Source organism: Ipomoea triloba, chromosome 3, assembly GCF_003576645.1.
Source record: "Ipomoea triloba cultivar NCNSP0323 chromosome 3, ASM357664v1".
NCBI lineage: Eukaryota > Viridiplantae > Streptophyta > Magnoliopsida > Solanales > Convolvulaceae > Ipomoea > Ipomoea triloba.
The window spans coordinates 24028334-24038464 of NC_044918.1; the positions used below are offsets into that span (position 1 = coordinate 24028334).

Consider the following 10131-nt stretch of genomic DNA (forward strand, 5'->3'; position numbering starts at 1 on the left):
CAATTGATATCCACATACACATTCTCTGTGAAATTTGTTGTTTGCATAATACACAGTTGTGTTTACACAGGAGCCCCCAAAATTGTCAAGTATGTCTAGGAAACCCCCACCACCTACCACCCTTTTAGGCTTGTAGCCATGTAGGATGGCTCACGCTCAACTGATATATATTAAAAAGAAAAAAACAAAAAAGCAACAATTTTAGATTCTTGTATTATACTCCAGCCATTTTGACTCATCGATTTTGTAAAATAGTTTAATAAACCCGGATCTCTTTGCTTCTTGCCTGAATTGAAAATGCTTATCCTTTCCATCTTTTAACTCCTCAACCCATACCATACCTACTCTACTTGCTTCCCATAAATTGCAACCAGCCAGCCAACCAGCACACACATACAGAGAGAGAGAGAGAGAGAGAGAGAGAGAGAGAGGCTTGGGGCTTTGAGGTGGTGAGAAAATGGAAAAAGAAGGGCTTAAGAGGGAGCCAGAGGAATTGGTGTTGGAAGGAGAAGAAGAAGAAGAAGAAGAAGAATTTGGGATGCTAGTGAGGGGTTCAAAATATAATATTGAACGTGAAATTTCCAAAGAAGTGAGTAATTGTCATAGTGAGAAAAATGGGTATGCAAATTTACCCTCAGTGACTGAAAATGGAAGTCAAGAATCAAGCTTTGATGGTGACCAAGAAGGGGCAGAGGAGCATGTTGACTCAACACCAGCTGATAGAGCTGAAATCAAAGATTGTCTGCCAAGACTGGAGAATTGTGTTTACTTTGACAAAGATGAAGGTGAAAGTGTGAAACAATACTCTAATATGCTGTCTTTTTCTTTAATTTCTGCTATGTTCTTATTGGTCTTTGATGTCTATTCTTGTAAGGTAGACAAACATTTCCTTCTCCTTGAACCCCACTTCATACCCTGAGACTTAACCCTACCTCCAGTCTCATTTTTTATATTTTTTATTTTTTTTTTATTTTTAATTATTAAACTGAGACAGTGAGACCTGAGGGCCCCATTTCTTCAGTCATTTGAACTGTGTTCTTTGACTTCCATCTATAAGGGATTTGTCTTTCTGCTAATAAATATATTTTGTCTTTCTTCCTGTTAATGTATTTGGTCTTCTTTAATTTGTCCTTGAAAAATTGATTCATAATTTTGTGCTTTCATGGTGAGTTTTAGAGCCTTGACCGTTGGTCTCAACATTTGATTTGTTAAACAGCTCTCTTTGAGTCTTTGTTGGCATTTCATCTGCACTATGATCTTTGATCTTTCTTATAGCTTAACTGCTCCAGGGAGACCCATACTCCATCTGATTCTTTTAACATTTTAAAGCCTGCAACTCCACGAATTTGATTTTGAAAAGAATGGGTATACTTGAACTGAGTGCTTGTGTAGAAGTATAGATCTAGAGAGCCATCGCTTCCATGTAAAACCCCTTTCTTGTAGCAGTTTGATCTCGAGTATAGTGTATAGCTAACGAGTCACCTTCAAGCTTCAAGTAACACCAGAAAAAAACATGGCTTTGCTGGGTTTCATAAATGAAATTTCTAGATCTCGCATTATAAGGACTATTAAAAGCTAGGCTGTAGTCAAATGTGAATGCACATATAGACTTAGAGGTGGTTTGGTAAAACACTAAATGACCCTTGTTAATTCATTGGATTCAGTCTTTTAATGTGGTTTGACCCATGTGCATTATAGCCTAGTTGAGTGACCTTGGCCCAATCTTTGATTATAACAGTCTCAAAGTAACTTTGTATAGGTTTTTTTTACTAGGAAGTAAGGTAGTAAAAACAATTTGCAATCATGGTTTTTCTGTTTGACTGAAGGTATATGGAAGTGTCGAGTCTGCTGTTGGAACTACCAAAATGAAAGTGTTTGTTTTGGTCTCCCTCAGATGCCTAAGGGGCAATTGCATATATTGCTGGATTACAAAACCTTAGACCAGTGTGGATTATATTTCAGTTTTGAAAGTGAAGGTCTGTAAATGCCGTGCTTTGTAAAAACCACTAGACTCAGCAATCCGTAAGGTGAAAAACAGAAGGGATTTTTGGGAGACTAAAAGAAAAAGAACTTTTGTCAAACAAAAAAAAGAAAAAAGAACAAGAACTGTAATATGAGGATCGCCGGAATAAGATACTTTACTAATAGAAGTCAGTTGGACTGGAGGGTTTATATGTCCTTCGTATTCTAGGTCTTATGGAGCATATTATATTTATGATATGTCTCTTCCTGCAATAATGCCCTAAGATATCATATACAATATAACATTTACTGTTTTAATTTTTAACTTGAGGTATTGCACTTGCTAATTAAAGAGTAATTTTGGTATAAATTTCATGCACAGTCAACTTTACAACTTGGTTTCTTCTTAGCTGCAATGTCCTATCTTTTTATTGTCTTTTTTTTAAATTTATTATTATTATTATTATTTTTATTTTTAAATAATGTGGTAATTTCTCTGAGTTGTCTTCATATTTTGTTTATAACTAAATTTGAACATACAGTTTGGATAATTAGCGTTTTACTTGTGTGCAACTACAGATGGTAAATTAACGTCTTCATCATCATCTGTAGAAGAAAGTAACAAGAGAAATCCAGGAGATGTTTGTATTGAGGGGAGTCTTCTTACTGATCTTCAATATCATGGAAATTTGAAGGATGAAAACCTGTCAACTTTTAATATTTTGCCCACTGAAACTTTACCACAAGAACCTGGTACAGTTCACAAATTGTCAACTGTTGAAGAGATAGAAAGTGCTGATGTTGACCGGATAACGGATAGTGAAATTGATGCGAAGGATTATGACGTCGAGAATGTGTTACGTAAGCAGAATACTCATGATCTGTACTGCCCCAACTGCCATTCCTGCATAACCAGAAGAGTTATTCTTCGCAAAAGAAAACGAAAGGTTCGAATTTCTAGTGAAGATGTTAAACGTAACAAATTGGAGACTGCAAATGAATCCAAATCTTATGTTAGCCCCACGCAACTGAGCAGTGATCAATGTCATGATGAGCCACTGATCTCTCTTGATGATACTCCAATATCAGCTGCCAGTGGTTTTCATCGTGATTGTGAACCAGAGATATTCAGATGTTTATCGTGCTTCAGCTTTTTTATTCCAACAGGTAACATACCATTTTCTGAAAAGAGAAATTTCCTGACTTTATATATGGTTGCCAAGTACTGAGGTTTGACAGCTAATGTTGAACATGTTTTCTTTGATAAATAGATATGTTCTGCTCTTTTTCTGTAGTCTGTGTGAAGGAGCCAGATCTAGCACATTCTGGTTGTTCCTTTTTATTTTTTGTTGGGCGGAGGCCGGTGAAGGGCCAAGTCCAGAACTCTACCTCTCAAAAATGTGGTGGCGGTATATGGAAATAAAGTTGCACCTTTGCTGTGAGCTATAGCTTTTGGCATAGTGGTAAGCGTTTAATCCTAACAAGTGGTACACTCCTCACCTCTGGCTCGTACTACATTTCTCTTGACCAACTTCACATTCACCTCATGTTAGCTCGACAAAGTTATTTGCACTTTTCCCTCTATATTCCACCTACCCACTCATTCCACATTTCCACCAAAAAAAAGAAATTGTGTTTTCAATTCCTTTTACCCTACAGTTTGTATAATCAGTTTAATGAGTATCCGTACATATTTCACTCAATGTAATTTATCTTACTATTCATATTACATTTCACCTTAACCCATAGCCAAAACTGACCATCATCCTTATCAACCTTGGCATACACCACCCACCACACCTCATTAGGTGTACCCTGTCCACCCACCTTACCAACCTTTCATCTAACCTCATTTAACACACCCATTCCATTACAACGTTATATGAAACCTAATATGTTTATGTTCTTAGTTTTTTTTTTTGTTTTTTTTTTGTTTTTGTTTTTGTTTTTGTTTTTGTTTTTGTTTTTGCTTTTTGTTTTTGTTTTTTTTTTAATTTATTATTATTATTATTATTAACTAAGCTTGTTTTGGTTTTCTACACACACACAAAACCAGAAGTGTTAACAAATGGCCCTTAAATGATACCTCCTTGAGTATTTTGTAATGGAAAAAGAAACATTATTGCATTAGGATGCAGTAGGATGCAGTCAGGGAGACAAAAAAATCGAAAACTTCACCCATTGTTATGAACTTTCAGGGAGTGGCTTCAAGTTGTTCCAGATTTTTGGTGAAAAAGGTGATAAAGAAAATAAGAGAGATGAGCAAGGAGTGAGAATGAGCAAAAGCTGGTTTTCCTCCATTTTTGCATCGGATAAAGGGTCTGCTGATCAAGGTAAATTTCCTCCTTTGTGCTACACTATGACTCCTCTGTTGTAACCTATTCATTTTATGTTGATTTCTATTCTTGTTTTGAATATGGAGAGGTATTTCAAAGTTAAGACACTATCTTCATGCAGAATTTTAACTACTACTCTATAAGAATTCTATCTTGAGCATTTTTGGATGAATATTCACCTCATGGTTATGGGAATTCAATCTTTACAAAATATGTTTATACGGAATGGCTGTGATTTTTGAAGCTGCAAATGAAATAATGAGATGTTTAAGGGCAATTTCACATTATGAATTTAACAAATGAAAGTAAATACTTGAGCATGAAAAGCTTTTTGAGATAATGAACTGTATAAAACAAATAGAATGGACCCCTTGCAAAGTCCGTATAGTGGAATAAATACCAGAATTATATCTTGTTACGGTGACTGGTGAGAACCTTTAGGGTGTGTTTGGTTCGAACATGAGAATTGGAATCAGAATGGGAATCATATACTTAGTGTTAAGAGTCCCACTGATAAAATAAGATATAATATATGGCTTTATAAGGTCATGGGTTAGACTAGCTAATTGGTTGGATTCAATCTTTTAGTGTGGTTTGGCTCATGTGCATTATAGCTCAATTGAGTGACCCTACTCACCCTAGCCCAATCTTAGTTTCTAACACTTAGTACTCAAATCCTATACATGTGTTTTAAAAAGTTGTCAACCAAACAATGGGTATGACTTTCATTCCATTCCTTGTGTCTAAAAGTTTTTCATTGAATAATGTTGCTATGCAGGAAAAGATCATAAGTTAGATGTTGGGAAAAACAATAATGAAGTAATTTTACCGTCATCCAACTTGTGTGATAAGAGTGATCAATCCTTGTCCATTCAAGAAACCATTCCACCTGTTCATGTTGACAGCAGAAGCATTGACCCTCATGAAACTGAAGCTAATATCTCAACTTCTCAAAACGAGCTAGAAAGAGCTGGAAAAATAATTAATGACGCAATCGATATATCAGTCTGTGCAATAATGGGCAAGAAAGGTAACATGCTAATGCATTACATACTATGTATTATATATACCTATGGGAATTCGAGGCCTGCATTATACAATCATCCTTCTTGCCATTTTGTCCTTTCTTACCTATACATTTATGTGCAGGAGATCCAGTCAACCACTTCGAAGTAGATACCAACCATCAATTAAATTTATCAAATGGAATTGAAGAAAATGGTGCAATTAACGAGTCATTGACTCCTCCTGCTAACAAAACTCAAGTTAGTAGTGAAAGATTTGTAGAGAGTACTTTGTCAGCATCCCAAACTGGGCTGAAGATTTTGATAACTTCAAATGAGGAGTCCATGACTCTTGAGAAGAAGCAAGCTGATAAAATATGTGATAGTCCAGGTAATGTGAATAATGACCATCTTAAGACAATGTCTATAAACTAGTGTTCTAAGTTTCACGTGGATTTAAATGGTGTATGTACAGATGATGAAGCTGAAGTTGCACTGACATCACCAGTTTTTGTACTTAAAGGATCAGAAGGTGAAACTAAATTGGATATTTCAACAGATTTTCCTCAACAACACATTGGAGCCGTTCTTCTCAGTGAACCTCCGGTTGAAAATAAGGATGCAATGTTCCAAACTGGTACTAAAGGTATCTGAGTAGACTTCATATTAGTTTGCTTGTTTTATGGAATGTATATATATTAGGTAGCATGGGGATTTAAAGGATTTGAGTACGTGGTCACAAGGAAATAATTGGTCTTGTTTCCTTCTGAGTGGTCTCCTAGCATGTATATATAGGGCTGTGTATTCTTTCTACTAAATGACTTAGATACATTCTCTTCACTCTCGTACATGGTATTGGAGTCTGTTCGATCCACTTTGTGTTCACCCGGTTGTCAACCGGTTAGATTCAAAATGGTCCGGTTGTCCACTTGAGAGGGAGTGTTAAGAATCCCACATTGAAAATATAAGAGAAAACATATGGGTTTATAAGGTCATGGGTTAGATTAGTTAATTGATTAGATTTAGTCTTTTAGTGTGGTTTGGCTCAGCGCTATAATAGCGGCAAATTTTATTTGTGGTCCACAAAATAATGATTGCATTATAGCCCAATTTTAGATTATAATTATTCTACTTTATAAGGAAACCTGAATTAAGTATCACTGCTACCATTCGGAATTCCACTTTTCTTTATAATGATTATAATAATAATAATTTTGGTGCATTTCACTTCTTTCTGCTGTTACTTTCAATTTTCTTTGATTAAACGTTTTGTTTACTATATGGCCTAGGCGAAGATACCATCATTTCTGTAGTAGAAGCAGGGCCAACTGAAACTGCAGAATCGATGAATTTGCCAAATCTTGCGACTGAAATGTGTGCAGTGGAGCAGCAAGGAACCAATGCTAGAGAAGGGAACAAAATCGAGATCATCAAAAGTATTGTGTATGGAGGTCTAGCTGAGTCGATCACTAGCCTAAGCATTGTATCATCTGCTGCTGCTGCTGGTACTGCTACGTGTAAGTAATTTAGGTTATATTTATGGTGTTTGTTACAAATTATTTAATCTAAACCATTGAGATTATTATACTTTTTACAATGTTTGGTAAGGATTATTTTATAGATTAAATAATTTACCTTTTTCATGGTTGGCAAAGGTTATGGTTATCCTTGAGTAACTTGGGGATGGATCATGGATTATTCACAACCCTTAATAGTAAACAATAAACAACTAATCAATCATAATCCATAGTCATAAGCTTTGGCAAACCATCTCTCTTCAATTCTAGACCAACTATATATTTTGATTGTTGATGAAATTTTTTTCTTGCCCCACTGCATGCAGTGAATATTTTTGCCCTCAGTGCTGCTAATCTAGTTGGAGGATTTCTCATAATCCTAAATAATGTGAGTAGTTTCTGCTTTTCCTATTACACTCACTGCTCTTAATATTTTAGACGATATAGATTCAAGCATTCATCATCCTTGATCTGTAGCTCCATGTTAGGATAAAGTGCTTACCACTACGCCAAAAGCTATAGCTAATAGCAAAGGCACATCTTTATTTCCTTATAAACTGCCATCACATTTTCGAGAGGCATGGTTCTAGACTTGGGCCTTTACCGGGCTCCGGTAAACAATCCCCTAGCCACCAATTGATGGACTTGGCCCTTTACCGCCTTCCGTCATACCACTTGTTAGGATTAAGCGCTTACCACTATGCTAAAAGCTAGCGAAGGCGCAACTTTTTTTCCTTATAAACTGCCATCACATTTTCGAGAGGCGTGGTTCTGGACTTGGGCCTTTACTGGCCTCCGGTAAACAATCCCCTAGCCACCAATTGATGGACTTGGCCCTTTACCGCCTTCTGCCATACCACTTGTTAGGATCAAGCGCTTACTACTACGCCAAAAGCTATAGCTAGTAGCGAAGGCGCAACTTTATTTCCTTATTGACTGCCATCCCATTTCTTATCGAGAGGTTGGGTGCTAGACTTGACCCTTTACCGGCCTCCGTCAATACTCCATTTTCATCAGAAAATGGTTGCAGTCCAAGTGCCCAACTAAGCTTCTGACTTTCATTTTACAGCTTTGGGAATTGAAGAAAGATTGCCCTGAGCAGGCCTCAAACCAAATTATGGAGCAAGGAGATCGATACGGAAAACTGCTGGGCCACAGGGAAAATTTCGTGATCCATGCCATCGTTATTGCGCTCTCATATGCAGTATTCGCATTAGTGCCTCCAACTGTGTACGGCTTCTCATTTCGCAAGAGCGATGACATGGAACTCAAGCTCATTGCAGCTGCTGCAGCTTCACTATTATGCATCATACTTCTGGCAACTGGAAAGGTGTATGCCCAGAGACCACCCAAGTCTTACCTTAAAACAATCACGTTTTACGTTGTTTTAGGTTTCGTGGTCTCGGGAGTTTCTTTTGCAGCCGGTCAGTTAATCAATAGGCTGTTGCTGAAGCTTGGTTTGTTCCAGTCAAGTTCAGAGGTGAACCTGTTCCAACCTGGGGTGACTCAAGCCCATGCAGCATGGGTATCATACTGAGGATCAAAAGCTTAATCATATGATCAGCTCTCAATAAATGCCTTATTTTTACTAGGGTTCTTAGCGCTGAGAAGAAGAATTTTGAAATATGAGGAGTAAGAATGTTAGATGCAGTGTTTTTGTCCTCTTTTGGGAACAGGAAAATTTGTATTTGCACATTGTTCCTTTCAACTCGAGTTATGGTCAGATAATCTTTCTAGAATTTTCAGTTTAATCATAGATTGTTGATTATAATTACAATGTTCCTTTGTAGGTAGATCTTGCAATGCAAAAATGCTTGCAACCCTAATGTTCCTTGAATATGCTTCTTTTTTATATAATTGCAACATTTTTTATATCCTTCTTCAAGAAGCCTTACGCAATCTTCAATCTTCTCACTTGTATCCGCAACTACCCTTAAACCCCTTCTTTGAGCCAATTGGTAAATGTTTTTAACTTAAATCTCAAAATTTTGTTGTAAAATTGTTTGTTACATCATTCACCTGTTTTGGGACACTGCCCAGGGACGGATCGAGAAATTTTGGTGGGACTTGGTCTCGTGACATATGGTATTAAATTTTAAGGAATAACCGACTGAGTTACCTAAACATCTAATAACTTGTATATGCATTTCCTTTTTATATATAAGTTATTGCTTTATATATATCGTCCTCCCCAGAGATATATCCATAACACAACCCATTGGATCCCCTACTATCAACTGCGAAATCTTCATTAGCACAGAATGATGCTGCCACATGGGATATAGGAAAATTAAAAATCACGAGCAACCCTATAAGTTTTACAACAGAACAAACACTCCAACAGTGTGCACATAGGTATACTCTTATGTGCATTTCAACATAACACAAATACATATGCAGATGCCCAAAAATGCACACAACTAACGAAAAAAAAAAAAGAAACTGTGACACACAGTAGAGAATAGAAAAAAAATACTCCCCAACCCCTCCCCCCAAATACTACAGTACAAAAAAACCTATAATATTTTCAAAAAACAATACAAAGGTGATACAGATAATATGGACCTGTGCAAATGGTATAAATACATACATGCACACACCTGACTCCACACATGCACACACCAGCGGAGATCAGAATTAAAAAAAAAACACGATACAAACCAAAACACATGTAAATGACAAGGAGAACATTAACAATGCTGACAAACATGGCAATACAAAGACCCCTTCTAACCCACACTTCCACCTAAATGACCTAAACACAACAACCACCCACACACAACTTAAAAACACAAAGAACACAAAACCAACAGCACACAACAGACACACTGCCACCCCCACCCCCACCCCCCCGCCCCCTCACCCCTTGCTGAACCGGAAGAAGAAACAAACAAAGTAAAGAAACCATACCTTCACCACCACACTCCATACTTGGGCAAAGGAAGAGAATCGATGCGAACCTTCAACACGGCAAACGACTAACCGTAAACCAATGGAGACAAAGAAGAAAAACCTATCCTACCAAAATTAAAAATTAAAACATCTAAAATCAAGCATAAAATATGACTAGAATCCTATTCTGAAAATAAATCACACATACATTTACATTAAAGCCCCTAATAATTAATATTAAGCACACAAAAAATAAAAAAATAGAATAATCTCAACCATCAAAAAATGTATGATGGACTCTCCACAAGCAGTTTTATTTCTCACCTAAATAAGTTGTCTTGCAAATTCACAATGTTAATATTTGTAGACTTTACTTATTTTTTTAAACTTCGAATTAAAAAAAAAAAAAAAAAAAAAAAA

General features: G+C 36.5%; 1 protein-coding gene across 3 annotated transcripts; it reads left to right on the forward strand.

The window, feature by feature from the left end:
• Window positions 1-223: 223 nt before the first annotated feature.
• On the forward strand, window positions 224-8570 carry LOC116014528 (membrane protein of ER body-like protein). 3 transcript variants are annotated; one of them, XM_031254602.1, is made up of 9 exons: window positions 224-785; window positions 2542-3129; window positions 4161-4295; window positions 5077-5328; window positions 5448-5693; window positions 5763-5948; window positions 6592-6819; window positions 7146-7207; window positions 7889-8570. In XM_031254602.1, exons 1-9 carry the CDS (start codon window positions 458-460, stop codon window positions 8354-8356), a joined length of 2493 nt encoding a protein of 830 aa, XP_031110462.1. In that variant the 5' UTR covers window positions 224-457; the 3' UTR covers window positions 8357-8570. The 3 variants fall into 3 exon arrangements, with proteins under 3 accessions (XP_031110462.1, XP_031110463.1, XP_031110464.1); XM_031254603.1 differs by having other exon boundaries at window positions 5778-5948; XM_031254604.1 differs by having other exon boundaries at window positions 2575-3129.
• Window positions 8571-10131: the final 1561 nt, after the last annotated feature.